The following is a 17,984-nucleotide window of genomic DNA, read 5'->3' on the forward strand; positions in this document are numbered from 1 at the left end:
ATGTTTATTGTGGCACTATTCACAATAGCAAAGACTTAGAATCAACCCAAATGTCCATCAGTGACAGACTGGATTAAGAAAATGTGGCACATATGCACCATGGAATACTATGCAGCCGTAAAAAAGGATGAGTTTGTGTCCTTTGTAGGGATATGGATGCAGTTGGAAACCATCATTCTCAGCAAACTATCGCAAGAACAGAAAATCAAATACTGCATGTTCTCACTCATAGGTGGGAATTGAACAACGAGATCACTTGGACACAGGAAGGGGAACATCACACACTGGGTCCTATTGTGGGGACGGGGGAAGGGGTTGGGATAGCATCAGGAGATATACCTAATGTGAATGACGAGTTAATGGGTGCAGCACACCAACATGGCTCATGTATACATATGTAACAAACCTGCACTTTGTGCACATGTACCCTAGAACTTAAAGTATAATAATAATAAAAAAGAACTCTCAATACACTAGGTATTGAAGGAACATACCTCATAATAATAAAAGCTATACATGACAAACACACAGCAAATATCGTACTGAATGGGAAAAAGCTGGAAGCATTACCCTTGAGAACCAGCTCAAGACAAGAATGCTCTCTCTCACCACTCCCATTCAACATAGTATTGGAAATTCTGGCTATGGCAATCAGGCAAGAGGAAGAAATAAAGCGTATTTGAATAGGAAGAGAGGAAGTCAAATTATTGTTGTTTGCAGATGACATGATCCTATATCTAGAAAACCCCATTTTCTCAGCCCAAAAGCTTTTCCAGCTGATAAACAACATTAGCAAAGTCTCAGAGTATAAAATTCACATACGAAAATAGCTAGCATTCCTATACACCAACAACAGGCAAGCAGAGAGCCAAATCATGAATGAACTCTCATTCACAATTATTAAAAAAAAACAAAGACAACCTAGGAATACAGCTAACAAAGGAAGTGAAGAACCTCTTCAAGGAGAAATAAAAACCACTGCTCAAAGAAATCAGAGAGGACACAAATGGAAAAACATTCCATGTTCATGGATAGAAAGAATAAATATTATAAAAATGGCCATACTTCCCAAAGTAATTCATTGATTCAATGCTGTTCCCATTAATCCATCATTGACCTTCTTCATGAAACTAGAAAAAAAAAAACTATTTAAAATTTCATATGGAACCAAGAAAGGGCCCGAATAGCCAAGACAATTATAACAAAGAACAAAGATGGAGACATCATGCTCCCCAACTTCAAACTATACCATAAGGCTACAGTAATCAAAACAGCAGGGTACTAGTACAAGAATAGACACATTGACTAATGGAACGGAATAGAGAATCAGAAATAAGACCACACACCTACAATGATCTGATCTGTGACAAACCTGAGAAAAGCAAGCAATGTGGAAAGGACTTTCTATTTAATAATGATGCTGGGAGAGCTGGCTAGCCATATGAAGAACATTGAAACTGGACCCCTTCCTTACACCATATACAAAAATTAACTCAAGATAGATTAAAGGGCTTAAATATAAAACCCAAAACTGTAAAAACCCTAAAAGAAACTAAAAGAAAACCTAGGCAATACCATTTAGGACATAGGCATGGGCAAGGACTTCATGTCTAAAACACCAAAAGCAATGGCAACAAAAGCCAAAATTGACAAACGTGATCTAATTAAAGAGCATCTGCACAGCAAAATAAACTATCATCAGAGTGAACAGGCAACCTACAGAATGGGAGAAAATGTTTGCAATCTATCCATCTGACAAAGATCTAATATCTGGAGTCTACAAGGAACTTAAGTTTACAAGAAAAAAACAAACAACCCCATTAAAAAGTGAGCAAAGGACATGAACAGATACTTCACAAAAAAGGACACACATGCACCTAACAAACGTATTTTTAAAAAAAGCTCAACATTATTAGAGATATGCAAATCATAATCACAATGAGATACCATCTCATGCCAATCAGAATAGCTATTATTAAAAAGTTAAAAAAACAGCAGATGCTGGCAAGGTTGTAAAGAAAGAATGAATGTTTTTACTCTGTTGGTGGGAGTATAAATTAGTTCAACGATTATAGAAGACAGTGGCAATTCCTCAAAGACCTAGAGGCAAAAATGCCATTTGACCCAGGATTCTCATTACTGAATATATACCCAAAGGAATATAAATCATTCTATTATAAAGATACATGCACGTGTATATTCATTGCAGTGCTATTTTACAATAGCAAAGACCTGGAATCAACCTAAATGTCCATCAGTGATAGACTGGATAAAGTAAATGTAGTGATGGCAGTGGTGGCTCATCTGGAGTTGCCACTGCGAAAACACCAGCTGCAGTGTGGGAGGCATGGCTGGGGTTCTAAGCTCTGCCTGTCTGGTGGGACTCAGGAACAGGTGGGAGCCCCAACCTTTGCCAAGCTAGTGGGGCGGGAGCCCCAGGCTCCTGGATGCAACTGCAGCCACCTAACCATGACCCTAAACCTGAGAATCCCTGTGCTCTCAGGGGCCCAGAAAACCCCTGTGCCCGCAGGCTTGGAAGGGCCTGCTCCCACTGTCTGGCCTCTCCCCACTCCTGGTGCCCACTCTGGTGCAAATCAAAGTTGTGGCCAAGCCTAAGTGCTGTTGCAACCCAGTCAGGTGTGCAAGCACTGAGGGGACACTGACATGCTAGCCCCCTGCTGCCTTGGCCCCCTCTGGACTTTGGGTTCCAAGGGTGCCAATGAATATTGAGGGGGAGGCTGAAGGGTGAGTAAGGGTGGCTCAGTGCAGGCCTCCAGGCACACCTTGGCACAAACAACCTGGGCTCCATGAACAGCATGTTGATGATGGCAGGAGGCCAACAGGCTCTTGCACACAAAGGGGTGGGTCCTAGTGAAACCCTACCTTCAAGCCAGGAGGCCAGGCTCCCAATTCTACGTTGAGTTCATGGCCCAGACTTAGAACTTATGGTGCATTTTTTGGGCCCACCCATGGCCACCCATGGACCAATCAGCATGCACTTTCTCTCTTCTGAGTTCATAAAAACCTTGAAGTCAGCCAGGCTCAGACAAATGTTGAGACTACCAGCTATGTGAAGGAGATACCCATTTCGGGTCTCCTCAACTCATAGGGATGACTTGCCTGTGGAAAGGAGTTATATGCACTGTGGGTCTCCTCTCTGCTGAGAGCTGGACACTGGTCAGATGGCCTGCCTGTGGAAAGGAGCTATCCACTGCAAGTCTCTTCTCCACTGAGAGCTGGACACTGATTGGGACAACCTGCCTGCAGAAAGGAGCTTCCCACTTTGGGTCTCCTGAGAGCTGTTCTGTTGCTCAATGAAGCTCCTCTCTGCCTTGCTCACCCTCTAGTTGTAAGCATACCTCATTCTTCCTGGACATGGAACAAGAACTTGGGATCCACCAAATGGTGGGACTGAAAGAACTGTAACACAAACAGGGCTGAAACATGCCCCCCACTTGCCACATTGCAGGTGATGGGGAGAGATGAGCTGCAGCCCTTTGGGAAGCCCAGACCTAGGGCCTCTCTGATCCAGGGCTGTGACACCCTCTTTGGGGCTCTGCGATTCCTGACATCCCCAAGCTTCCAGGCACCACTGCATTCCCCAATGCCTGCAGGGGAAGCTGCTTGTAGTATGCCTGGTCCAGCTACAGCCTTGCATGGAGCCAGTGCCTGTACTGGTGCCTGGAGCTGCTCACCCCGCCACAGCCACCATACCCAGCAGCTATGTGCAGTTGCCAGACCCCATGCTCACTCACACACCCCTCACCACTCTGCATCTGGCTTGCCCTTGACAGGCATGAACCCAGGCTGGTAGCATAAGCGGAGCACAGCCTGCCAGGCCGAGTGGGCAGAACAAGCCCAGTGGGCCCAAAAACTCGGGCCAAGGTGCCACTGGCCATAGAGATTTCCAGCTGGAAAAATGACACCCCAAGGATCCTGCTACAGTGGTATGTGCACATCATGGAATACTATGCAGCCATAAAAAGGAATGATCTCATGTCCTTTTCAGGGACATGAACAGAGTTGGAAACCATTATCCTCAGCAAGCTAATTCAGGAACAGAAAAACAAAAACTGCATGTTCTCACTTATAAGTGGGAGCTGAATGATGAGAACACATGTTGGGAGAACAACACATACTGGGCCCTGTTGGGGGTGGGTTAGGAAGAGCGAGAGCATCAGGAATAATAGTTAACTGATGTTGGGCTTAATACCTAGGTGATGGGATGATCTGCGCAGCAAAGCACCATGGCACACATTTACCTATGTAACAAACCTGCACATTCTGCACATGTACTCCTGAACTTAAAAGTTGAAGAAAAAATATAAAAACAATAAAAAATAAAAATCGTAAATGGGATAAAAGAGAGAAGAAAAAAATCAATACAAACACAAACATATTCATAACAAAATAATTAAAAAATAATCATAACAATTACAGTCCTTGTTTGTATCAATGATCTCATGGTCACAGCTCTCATTTATAACTATCTTGCGCCATGATACATTCCATATGCCCTTTGCCTTCAGCAAGCACCTTAATCGGTTATGCTTTTTTTGCCTGCTATAGTGATCCAAACCTTCATTGTTGCAGGATTTAGGTCATTAGTAGTCCTGCCTCAATTGGATTGTTATATTTTTCCATTTGCTTTAATTACAGGGCACTACACTACTAAGACTTGCCCTGTGGTATCTCCTATATTCCAGGCACACTCTTCCTTAAGTTCATTGGTAAAAGACCTACCAATTTCACATAGATAATCAATGTCAATCACCCCAGTTAGACTCATAACTCTCTTTGATTCAGAGACATGAGAAGCCCAAAGTGGTTAGGGAGCCATCTTAACTTCAAGTTCAAAAGTATAATTGGTGTGTCTCTGGGTGGAAACATTCCTCTCTTCAGAACTGAGACCTCTAGGCACACAGTGGACAATTTTGTAGGGCAGAAAATTTTTTTTTTGCTATTAAAGCAGTAGTGGCAATGGTGAGTTGTTCCATTCCTATTTCCATCCCTGGATTGCTGAATCCATGAATTTTGGCTATGAAAGAAACAATACCAGATATTGGACATTAATTGATAGCATATACAGCCTGCTGAAGAACCTTATGCCACTCTTACAAAGTATTGCCACCAAACTGCAGTTGTTTCTGAAGTTATTTCTCTGGATCTGAAATGCATAAATGGAAAAGATAGACTCAGCAATTGACAAAAAAGATTAAACAGAATTTAGAAGTTTGATAACCCCCCGCTTCATTTGAATCTTCCCATATGTCCTTATTCCAATTTTCAAGATCCCATTACTTTCATCAATGCTCTCATTTTAATAGAAGACACCCTCCAAGGTTTAGAATTTAATTTGCATTTTAATTCAGGCACTGGTAGGATTAGAGTCTGCATTTAGTTTTCAGATACTTCAGTCTGCAGTTACATAACATAAGGGTTTCTTTCATGACAAACACAGAAACTTTCAAGTCATTTGCACTGGAAATTTGAATGCTGATCTCATCTTTTTCTTTCCCCACTTTATCTAGTGAAGTTAAGAGAAACCAGATAATCTTTTTTTAATCTTTTTTTCAGTGAGTTGAAGCTCACAACCAGCCAATCTTAATATGTTCCTTAATTTTAATAAAATGTTATAAGGTATCAAATATGTGGTCACCCAGAACCTTCCCTTCTATGAGGTTGCCTTTTATAAGGCATTTGATGTGTAGTATCCCATGATATTTTGCTAATCTCCATTGAGACATCATGCCATGGACTACCAGTGTCCTCTTTACCACTGAAACCAGTAATTGGTTACTTTTTAACTAGTCAGATTAGGGAACAAATTCCAGGAAACCCAGAATCAATCCAGAAAACTCATGCTTGACCAGGCACAGTGGCTCATGCCTGTAATTCCAACACTTTGGGATGCTGAGCTGGGCAGATCACTTGAGGTCAGGAATTTGAGACCAGCCTGACCAAAATGGTGAAACCCCTTCTCTACTAAAAATACAAAAAATTAGCCAGGCGTAGTGGTGTGCATCTGTAATCCCAGCTACTCGGGAGGCTGAGGCAGGAGAATCACTTGAACCTGGGAGGTGGAGGTTGCAGTGAGCTGAGATCAGGCCATTGCACTCCAGCCTGGGAAAAAAGAGTGAAACTCCATCTCAAAAAAAAAAAAGAAAGAAAGGAAAAAAGAAAGAAAGCTCATACTTAAGATTCAGTGTCTCCAGAATCAGTCCTTAGACCAAAATGTGTCTTAATCAGGGATATACCAGAGAAACATGACCAGTGGAAGAGATGTCTATCCAGGGTAGAAGACAACCTGGCAAGAGAAAGTGCCTGGGTCCATGTCCCCTGCCAGCCAACCAGAAGCTCTCCTGCACCCTTCTCTGACTCCCCAAAAAGCAACTGATCCTAAGACAGGCACAAAGAGGCCAGGCTTCCTGTTTGATGGGATAACCAACTCAATAGGGCAGAGCAGAGTCCTGGTCACTCAGCACCAAGGGTCTGGGGTGGGCAAGGCAAGAAAGGCAGGTGCTCACTCACCAATCCACTGGAGGAAGAATTCATACACATTGGGGCCTGAGGCTCTGCAGGTGAAGAAGTTGGTTGGGTCAAATAGAGACTAGGGAGTTCCCAGAAGAGGCACCTTGATAAGTAAAGTGGGAACCTCAGATGCCTAGGCATAGAACGCAGGTCCAGGCCTCCTCCCCACATCATAGCCTGAGCTCTTTGTTCTCAGGAAGAGCAACTCTCCCAAGAACACCTCACTCCTGGGGCTACACACAGCTTTGACATAGTTGGGCTCATAAATGTTCTGGAAGCCAGTGAACTGTTTAAACCAGAGTGGGTGAGTGTAGAAAAACTGGTGGGCCCATGATACCACTTTGTTCAGGTTCCCCATCTGCTGGATCTGAAATGACAGAAGGCCAAGGCCACTTAGGAATCCAGTATCACCAGTAAGGCCCGAAGTCTCTGGGAGGTCAGGGGAGGAGACTGCCCAGGCATTCTGTGGGAGCTTCCCTCCCTCCTCCTATACCCCCCTCTCCTAAACATCTCTGGTTTCAATGCCCACTCCAGCCCCACATCCACTGTTCTAAGTCCAAGCCACCCTCTTCTCACACTGGGATTAGCTCAGCAACCTCCAAATTAGCCAACTTGCTTCCACCTCACACCTGCCACCAACTCTGTACTGCGCTGCAGCCAGAAAGCACTTTCTTGTCCACATTAAAGCATTTTCATTATAAAAGTAATAGTTGCTTGTTGTGCAATAGAGAAATCACCTTGATTCCACCCTTGTTGTATCATTCAACACATTTAAAAAATATTTTTCAAATTGACACATAATAATTGTACATATTTAGAGGTACTTTGTGATGTTTTCATACATACAATGTATAGTGATCATTGGCAATTAGCATAGCCATCATCTCAAACATTTGTCATTTCTTTGTGTTAGGAACATTCAATATGCTCTCTTCTATGTGAAAATATATGTTGTTTTTAGTCATCATATAGTCCTATACACATGAAAACTTATTCCTCCTGTCTAGCTGTAATTTTGTGTCCTTTAAAAAAAATCTCTCACTACTCCTCCTTTCCCAGACTCTAGTAACCTTTGTTCTACCTTTTACATCTATGAGATCAACTATTTTTAGCCTCTGCATAAGGGTGACAATATGTAGTTTCTGTTCCTGGCTTATTTCAATTAATATAATGTCATCCACTACCTTCCCTGTTGCCACCAATGACAGCATTTTTTTAATGGCTGAACAGTAGTCCATTGTGTGTATATATTACACTTTCTTCATCCAGTCATCTGTTGCTGAACACTGGATTGAGTTCATATGTTGACTATTGTGAATCATGCTGCAATAAGCATGCAATAAGCATGAAGGTACAGATATCCTTTCAGTACACTGATTTTCCTTCCTTTTCTTTCCTTTTCTTTTGATAAATACCCAGTAGGAAAATTGCTGGATCATGTGTGAGTTCTATTTGTAGGTTTTTGAGAAACCTCCATGTCATTCTCCATAGTGGTTGTACTACTGTACATTCCCACCAACAGTGTATATGAGTTTCCTTTTTTTTGGCATCCTTCCTAGTGTTGTTTTTGTCGTTGTTGTTGTTTTGTCTTGTTGATAACAACTATACTAATTGGGATATGGTACGTCATTGTGGTTTTGATTTACATTTCCTTAATGATTAGTGATGTTGAACATGTTTTCACATACCTGTTGACCATTTGTATGTCCTCTTTTGAGAAATATCTGTTCAGATCATTTGCTTATTTTTAATCAGATTTTTTTCTGAGGTGACATGTTTGAGTTTCTTGTATACTGTGGAGATTAATCTGCTGTCTGATTAATAATTTGCAAATCTTTTCTTCTGGCTATCTTTTCACTTTATTGATTATTTTCTTTGATATGCAGAAACTTCTTAGTTTGATATAATCTCATTTGTTCATTTTTCCTTTGGTTGCCATTGCTTTTGAGGTGTTATTCATAAATTTTTTTTCCCAGACCAGGGTTCTGAAGCATTTCCACCATGTTTTATTCTAGTAGTTTTATGGTTTCAGGGTCTTAAATTTGTGTCATGAATCCATTTTGAGTTGATTTTTGCATGAAAAATAGGGGTGAGAAATAGGGGTCTAGTTTCATTCAACTACTTATGGATATCCAGTTTGCCCAGCACCATCTATTAAAGAGACTGTACTTTCGTAATGACTGATCTTGGCACCTTTGTCAAAAATCAGCTGACAATGGATATGTAAATTAATTTCTGTGTTTTCTATTCTCTTGCATTGTTTTATGTCTGTTTTATGCCAGGACTATTCTGTTTCGGTTATTATAGCTTTGTATATATTTTGAAGTCTGATAGTGTGATACCTCCAGTTTTGTTCTTTTTCTCAGCATTGCTTTGACTATTGGGGTCTTTTGTGGTTCTCTATGAATGTTTGAAATTTTTTCTATTTCTGTGAAGAATGTCGCTGGTATTTTGATAAGGATTGTACTGACCCTGTAGATTGCTTTGTGCAGTATGCTTATTTTAACAATATTAATTGTTCAAGTTCATGAACATGGGATGCCTTTCCATTTTTAATGTGTGCCCTCTTTAATTTCTTTTATCAATGTTTTATAGTTCTCAGTATATATATTTTCCACCTCCTTGGTTAAATTTATTCTTAGGTATTTTTTTGTAGCCATTTTAAATGGGATTCCTTTCTTAGTTTTATTTTCAACTAATTTATTATTCATGTATGTAAATGCTACAGGTTTTTGTATTTTGATTTGTATTGTGCAACTTCACTGAATTTGTTTATTGGTTGTAACAGGTTTTTTGTTTTTTGGTAGAGCTTTTTTTTTTTTTTTTTTTTTGCAGTTGTGAGATTTAATAGCGGGAAAACAGAGCTCCCATAAAATGGGAGGTGACCCAACGGGGATTGCCATTGCCGGCTCAAATACCTAGGCTTATAAATTCTGATCATTGTCCCTCCCACTGCTGTGCTCTCAGACAATAGATGATTAGCTATTTCTTTACCTCCTGTTTTAGCCTAATTAGCATTTTAGTGAACTCTCTTTACTAAAGTTAGCACACTTTAGTATGTTAACTTGCAAGCCCCGTGTTTAAAGGTGGATGTGGTCACCTTCCCAGCTAGGCTTAGGGATTCTTAGTCGGCCTAGGAAATCCAGCTAGTCCTGTCTCTCAGTCCCCCTTCTCAACAGAAAAACCCAAGTGCTATTGGGGAGGTTGGCCAATGACCACTGTAACTGCTTCCTGCTGAATTGGGGCATAGTAGGGGTCATGCAGTCGAGATTTCCTCAGGAGGGGTGCCTTTGATGTCATCAACATCGGAGCATGGGCTAGCAGGCTGGTCCAGGGGTCTGTGGTAGATCTTAGTCATGGACTGCATCTGGGGCTCCATTTGAAGAAATATTTGTAGTTTTACAGCTTTGATTCTGGAAGAGACAAACTTAACAAGGAGGTTAAAGATACAGGGATTGAAATGTGTGGCCTGCAGTGCAGGGGATTATTTCTTTGGCACACTTCACAGGCCCTATCTGCTTGATAGTTTTGAAAAAGCCTGGTCTAGTAAATAGTAATTTGGCCATCTCATGGGTGCTATCAATGTCTAAGTGAAAGGTTTGGTGAAGGGTTTTAAGTAATTTCCATTGGTGAGCTGCAGGCAAAAGTATATTTCCTTCTTCAGTGGCTAGCCATTCTGAGGAGAGGAAACTATGTCCTTGTGAGGTTCCCCATTCTACTTTTGCTGAGTACTGGGGCTTAGTTTCCGGAGGGGATTATCCCATACTAGGGGTCCTTCTATAAGCATTTCTAATGGAGGGTCCCACCTTGTGGCTCTTTTGGCTTCAATATCCACTTGGTTGTTCCCTTCTATTTCCCTTTCCTTTCCTTTCTGATGATCCGGGCAGTGTAAGACTGCCACCTCTTTAGGTTTCTGTACAGCCAATAGTAATCTCCTAATGGTTTCCTGATATTTGATAGGTGATCCCTTGGAAGTTAGGAATTCCCTTTCTCTCCATATTGCTGCATGGGCATGGAGGACTAGGTAAGCAGACTTAGAGTCTGTGTATATATTTACCCTTTTTCCTTCTCCTAATTCTAGCCCGAGTGAGGGCTATTAGTTCTGCCAGCTGAGCGCTAGTTCCCGGAGTGAGGGGATTACTTTCAAGTATTCCATTATCACTAACCACTGCATACTCCACTTTTCAAAGTCCTTTTTCTACAAAGGAACTCCCATCAGTATACAAGCTGAGGTCGGGATCTAGAAGGTCCCCTCGACTGGCATAGTTTTGAGCAATTACTTGTTGACAGTTGTGTTCTATTTTTTCTTCATTGTCTGGAAGAAATGTGGCTGGATTGAGTTGCACAAGTGCACAGTTATAACACTGGTCCTTCAAGTAATAGAGCCTGATATTTAAGCAAATGGTTGTCTGAGAGCCACAAGTCTCCTTTAGCAGTGAGTAAGCTGTTCACATCATGAGATGTCCACACAGTAAGATCTCTTCCCTGTATCATTTTAACTGCTTCAGATACTAAGACTGCTACTACTGCCACTACCCGTAAACAATGAGGCCAACCCTTTGCCACTACATCAATTTCCTTACTCAGGTATGCCACATGTTGCAAGCTGGTCCCTCAGACCTGTGTAAGGACTCCTAGAGCTATTCCTGTTTTTTTCTGTGACTTATAAGGAAAAGTCTTGCCACGTTGGCAAGCTTAACACTGGGGCTTAGGCTAGGGCCTTTTTTAGGGCCTGGAAAGCCACTTCTGCTTCAGGTGTCCATCTTACTAAATGGACATTGGCTTTCTGAGTTTCCTTAATTAGTGCATAAAATGGCCTGGCTATTTCACAGTACCTGGGAATCCATATTCAGCAGAAGCCTGTTATGCCAAGGAGCCCTCTTAGTTGCTTTAAGGTTTTGGGATGAGGATAAGCCAGAATAGGCTGGCTACATTCCTCACTGAGGGCCCTGGTGCCTTTGGATAATTTTAGCACTAAGCATTTAACCTGCTGTGAGCAGAGCTGAGCCTTTGGTTTGGAAATCTTATAGCCACAAGTGGAGAGGAAATTAAAGAACGCTTAGGTGGCTTGATGGCACAAGGTTTCTGGTCAGGCGGCTAAAAGTAAATCATCCACATGCCGAAGGACAAGAGTGTCCAGGTATGAGAACTGGCTCAAGTCTTGGGCTAATGTCTGGCCAAATAGATGGGGGCTCTCCCTGAACCCTTGGGTAAAACAGTCCAGGTGAGTTGAGACGTCGTGTTCGAAGGATCTTCAAAGGCAAATAAGAATTGAGAGTCAGGATGTACAGGGATGCAGAAAAAGACATCCTTAAGGTCCAGGACTATAAAGAACCCTGCTTCATCTGGTATTTGGGAAAGCAGAGTATAAGGGTTACATACAGCTGGGTATAGAGGGACAACGGCCTCATTGATAATCCTGAGATCTTGCACTAACCTCCACTGCCCATTGGGTTTCTGTACTCCTACAATTGGAGTATTGCAGGGGCTATTGCATGGTTTTACTAGGCTTTGGGCTTTTAGGTTCTTAATCCTTTGGAGCCCTTGTTGGGCCTCGGGTCTAAGGGAGTACTGGCTTTGACAGGAAAAGGAGGTGGAATCTTTTAGTTTAATTTGAACAGGGCAGGCATTCTTTGCTCATCCATATTGTCCTTCTGTTGTCCAGACTTCAGGATTAATTACTTCCTCAAGCAGGGGACAACAAATGGGTGTTCCTTCTCCTATGTTCAGGTATATAATGGCCCCTGCTTTTGCTAGAATGTCTCTTCCTAACAAGGGAGTGGGGCTTTCTGGCATAATTGGAAAAGTATGTGAAAAAAGTAAAGTTCCTCAGTCACAACTTAGTGGCTGGGAGAAGTATCTAGTGACTGGCTGTCCTAGGACCCCTCAGATAGTGACAGATCTGGAGGACAGTTGTCTGAGACAGGAGAGTAAGACTGAGAAGGCTGTGCCAGTGTCCAGGAGACAGTTAACCCCCTGGCCCTCAATGGTCAAGCATACCCAGGGCTCTGTGAGGGTGATGGCATGGGCTGGTGCTAATCCCGGGCACCCTCAGTCCTGCTGCTGGATCACCTGTTTAGTGGCTTCTGACTCAGAGGACCTTCATCCCCTGGGGCAGTGGGCCTTCCAGTGATTCCCTTGACATAAGGGGCATGGACAAGGGGGCAGCTTATTTCTATTCGGACAATCTTTTTTAAAGTGTTCTTGTAGAACGCACTAGAAGCAGGCCCTATTAGACATTTGATTTTCCCAGGCTTTCCGTGTTCCAGAGCCTCCAAAGTCTGCTTACCTGAGGGCCACGACTAAAGCAGTGGCCTATTTCTTATTTCATTTCTCCCATTCCGCCTGCTCTGCCTGATCTCTATTATAAAAAAACAAGGTTGCCATGTTCAATAGTTCTAATAGCTCTATTAGAAGCCATGGGTCATGGGGCTATGAAGCCAGTAACTAAGTTTTGCTCCAGGCCTAAGGCAGACTCTTGAAGTTTTTTTCTAATGTCAGCAGTGGACTGAATGATAAACTTATCCTTTAAGATTAGTTGGCCTTCAATAGAGTCAGGTGACAGAGAGGTATGCTTCCTCACTGCCTCCCTTAGTTTCTCCAGAAAGACAGTAGGATTTTCTTCCTTCCCCTGTGTTATAGTGGACATCATAGAATAATTTTTGGGCTTCTTCCTAGTTTTCCTTAGTCCTTCTAGATCACAAGTTAGTAAATGTTGGCGGCACCAATCTCCATGTTCTGATTCTGCATCCCAGTGAGGGTCTACACTGGGAACTGCCTGCAGACCTGTTGGGAATTGTTCTCTTTCCTCTGTTGTCATCCTATCATTGACCTGACTGAGATACCAGAGATGACCAAACTCTTGGGCCACAGTTATGGGAGCACTTCTGTCATTTGGGGTTAGTGTCTGATCTAGCAGTAACATTATATCTCTCCATGTCAGATCAAAGGATTGTCCTAACCCTTGTAAAACATCAATACAGATAAGCAAATGCTGAGAGATTTTTGTCAACATCAGACCTGCCCCACAAGAGCTCCTGAAGAAAGCACTAAACATGGAAAGGAACAACAGGTACCAGCCACTACAAAAACATGCAAAAATGTAAAGACCATCGATGCTAGGAAGAAACTGCATCAACTAACTAGCAAAATAACCAGCTAACATGATAATGACAGGATCAAGTTCACACATAACAATATTAACCTTAAATGTAAATGGGCTAAATGCTCCAATTAAAAGACACAGACAGGAAAGTTGGATACTTAAGACCCATCAGTTTGCTGTATTCAGAAGACCAATCTCACATGCAGAGACACACATAGGCTCAAAATAAAGGGATAGAGGAAGATCTACCAAGGAAACGGAAAACAAATAAAGGCAGGGGTTGCAATTCTAGTTTCTGATAAAACAGACTTTAAACCAACAAAGATCAAAAGAGACAAAGAAGGCCATTACATAATGGTAAAGGGATCAATCCAACAAGAAGAACTAACTATCCTAAATATATATACACCCAATACAGGAGCACCTAGATTCATAAAGCAAGCCCTTAGAGACTTAGACTCCCATACAATAATAATGGGAGATTTTAACACCACACTGTCAACATTAGACAGATCAACAAGACAGAAACTTAACAAGGATATCCATGAATTGAACTCAGCTCCACACCAAGAAGACCTAATAGACATCTACAAAACTCTCCACCTCAAATCAACATAATATACATTCTTCTCAGCATCACATCATACTTATTCCAAAACTGACCACATAGTTGGAAGTAAAGCACTCTTCAGCAAATGTGAAAGAATAGAAATTATAACAAACTGTCTCTCAGACCACAGTGAAATCAAACTAGAACTCGGGATTAAGAAACTCAATCAAAACTGCACAACCACATGGAAACTGAACAACCTGCTCCTGAATGACTACTGGGTACATAATGAAATGAAGGCAGAAATAAAGATGTTCTTTGAAACCAATGAGAACAAAGATACAACATACCAGAATCTCTGGGACACATTTAAAGCAGTGTGTAGAGGGAAATTTACAGCACTAAATGCCCACCAGACAAAGAACAAAAGATCTAAAATCAGCACCCTAACATCACAAATAAAAGAACTCGAAAAACAAGAGCAAACACATTCAAAAGCTAGCAGAAGGCAAGAAATAACTAAGATCAGAGCATAACTGAAGGAGATAGAAATACAAAAAACCCTTCAAAAAATCAATGAATCAAGGAGCTGGTTTTTTGAAGAGATAACAAAATTGACAGACCGCTAGCAAGACTATTAAAGAAGAAAAGAGAGAAGAATCAAATAGATGCAACAAAAAATGATAAAGGGGATATCACCACCAACCCGACAGAAATACAAACTACCATCAGAGAATACTATAAACACCTCTACACGAATAAACTAGAAAACCTAGTAGAAATGGATAAATCCCTATACACATACACTCTCCCAAGACTAAACCAGGAAGAAGTTGAATTCCTGAGTAGACCAATAACAGGCTCTGAAATTAAGGCAATAATTAATAGCCTGCCATTCAAAAAAAGTCCAGGACCAGATGGATTCACAGCCAAATTCTACCAGAGGTACAAGGAGGAGATGCTATCATTCCTTCTGAAACTATTCCAATCAATGGAAAAAGAGGGAATCCTCCCTAACTCATTTTATGAAGCCAACATCATCCTGATGCCAATGCTTGGCAGAGATACAACAAAAAAAGAGAATTTTAGACCAATATCCCTGATGACATCGATGCAAAAATCCTCAATAAAATACTGGCAAACTGAATCCAGCAGCACATCAAAAATTTATCGACCATGACCAAGTGGGCTTCATCCCTGGGATGCAAGGCTGGTTCAACATATGCAAATTAATAAATGCAATCCAGCATATAAACAGAACCAAAGACAAAAACCACATGATTATCTCAATAGATGCAGAAAAGGTCTTTGACAAAATTCAACAGACCTTCATGATAAAAACTCTCAATAAATTCAGTATTGATGGAACATATCTCAAAATAATAAGAGCTATTTATGACAAACCCACAGCCAATATCATACTGAATGGGCAAAAACTGGAAGCATTCCCCTTGAAAACTGGCACAAGACAAGGATGCACTCTCTCACCACTCCCATTCAACATGGTGTTAGAAGTTTTGGCTAGGGCAATCAGGCAAGAGAAAGAAATAAAAGGTATTCAATTAGGAAAAGAGGAAGTCAAATTGTCCCTGTTTGCAGATGACATGGTTGTATATTTAGAAAACCCCATTGACTCAGCCCAAAATCTCCCTAAGCTGATAAACAACTTCAGCAAGGTCTCAGGATGCAAAATCAATGTGCAAAAGTCACTGGCATTCTTATATACCAATAACAGACAAACAGAGAGCCAAATCATTAGTGAACTCCCATTCACAATTGCTTCAAAGAGAATAAAATACCTAGGAATCCAACTTACAAGGGATGTGAAGGACCTCTTCAAGGAGAACTACAAACCACTGCTTAATGAAATAAAAGAGGACACAAACAAATGGAAGAACATTTCATGCTCATGGATAGGAAGAATTAATACTGTGGAAATGGCCATACTGCCCAAGGTAATTTACAGATTAAATGCCATCCCCATCAAGCTACCAATGACTTTCTTCACAGAATTGGAAAAAACTGCTTTAAAGTTCATATGGAACCAAAAAAGAGCCCACATTGCCAAAACAGTCCTAACCCAAAAGAACAAATCTGGAGGCATCACACTACCTGACTTCAAACTGCACTACAAGGCTACAGTAACCAAACAGCATGGTACTGGTACCAAAACAGAGATATAGACCAATGGAATGGAACAGAGCCCTGAGAAATAACCACACATCTACAACCATCTGATCTTTGACAAATCTGACAAAAACAAGGAATGGGGAAAGGATTCTCTATTTAATTAATGGTGCTGGGAAAACCGGATAGCCATAAGTAGAAAGCTGAAATTGGATCCCTTCCTTACTCCTTATATGAAAATTAATTCAAGATGGATTAGAGACTTAAACGTTAGACCTAAAACCATAAAAACCCTAGAAGAAAACCTAGGCAATACCATTCAGGACATAGGCATGGGCAAGGACTTCATGTCTAAAACACCAAAAGCAATGGCAACAAAAGCCAAAATTGACAAATGGGGTCTAATTAAACTAAAGAGCTTCTGCACAGCAAAAGAAACTACCATCAGAGTGAACAGGCAACCTACAGAATGGGAGAAACTTTTGCAATTTACTCATCTGACAAAGGGCTAATATCCAGAACCTACAAAGAACTCAATCAAATTTACAAGAAAAAAACAAACAACCCCATCAAAAAGTGGGCGAAGGACATGAACAGACACTTCTCAAAAGAAGACATTTATGCAGCCAACAGACACATGAAAAAATGCTCATCATCATTGGTCATCAGAGAAATGCAAATCAAAACCACAATGAGATACCATCTCACACCAGTTAGAATGGCGATCCTTAAAAAGTCAGGAAACAATAGGTGCTGGAGAGGATGTGGAGAAATAGGAACACTTTCACACTGTTGGTGGGACTGTAAACTAGTTCAGCCATTGTGGAAGACAGTGTGGTGATTCCTCAAGGATCCAGAACTAGAAATAGCATTTAACCCAGCCATCCCATTACTGGGTATATACCCAAAGGATTATAAATCATGCTGCTATAAAGACACATACACATGTATGTTTATTGTGACACTATTCACAATAGCAAAGACTTGGAACCAACCCAAATGTCCATCAATGACAGACTGGATTAAGAGAATGTGGCACAAAAACACCATGGAATACTGTGCAGCCATAAAAAAGGATGAATTCATGTCCTTTGTAGGGACATGGATGCAGCTGGAAACCATTCTCAGCAAACTATTGCAAGAACAGAAAACCAAACACCACATTTTCTAAGTCATAGGTGGAAATTGAACAATGAGAATACCTGGACACAGGAAGGGGAACATCACACACCAGGGTCTGTTGTGGGATTGGGGGACAGGGGCAGGATAGCATTAGGAGATACACCTAATGTAAATGACGAGTTAATGGGTGCAGCACACCAACATGGCACAAGTATACATATGTAACAAATCTGCACATTGTGGACATGTACCCTAGAATTTAAAGTATAATAAAAGGACAAAAAATTTCAATTAAAAAATATATATAGCCATCAGCATTATCTGAGAATTTACCTAGGTCTATTTTAATTTGCTTCAAGTCTGACAGGGAAAAAGGCATGTATACTCTGACTGGGACAAATTTTCCAGAATACATCTTAGGGGCAATTTTGCCTTGGGGTGATTTTTCCCATCTGAAAATAAAACACAGGGATGCCAGCACCCCTAGTCATTTTCTGATGAGCATTAGTCCTAGAGCATCCTCTATAGTCCTAATGCTTATTCCTTTCC

General features: G+C 41.2%; 1 protein-coding gene across 1 annotated transcript in view; it reads right to left on the minus strand.

Moving 5' to 3' along the window:
• The window catches only part of LOC105515243 (cytochrome P450 4X1), an 82,703-nt gene extending 75,777 nt beyond the window's left edge, over positions 1–6,926 (minus strand). The window contains exon 1 of the mRNA XM_011947030.1: positions 6,532–6,926. Within this exon, the coding sequence (XP_011802420.1) occupies positions 6,532–6,705 (174 nt within the window). The 5' untranslated portion in view covers positions 6,706–6,926. The remainder of the gene's footprint in view (positions 1–6,531) is intronic.
• Positions 6,927–17,984: the final 11,058 nt, after the last annotated feature.

This window comes from Colobus angolensis, unplaced genomic scaffold (genome assembly GCF_000951035.1).
Source record: "Colobus angolensis palliatus isolate OR3802 unplaced genomic scaffold, Cang.pa_1.0 Scaffold106, whole genome shotgun sequence".
NCBI lineage: Eukaryota > Metazoa > Chordata > Mammalia > Primates > Cercopithecidae > Colobus > Colobus angolensis.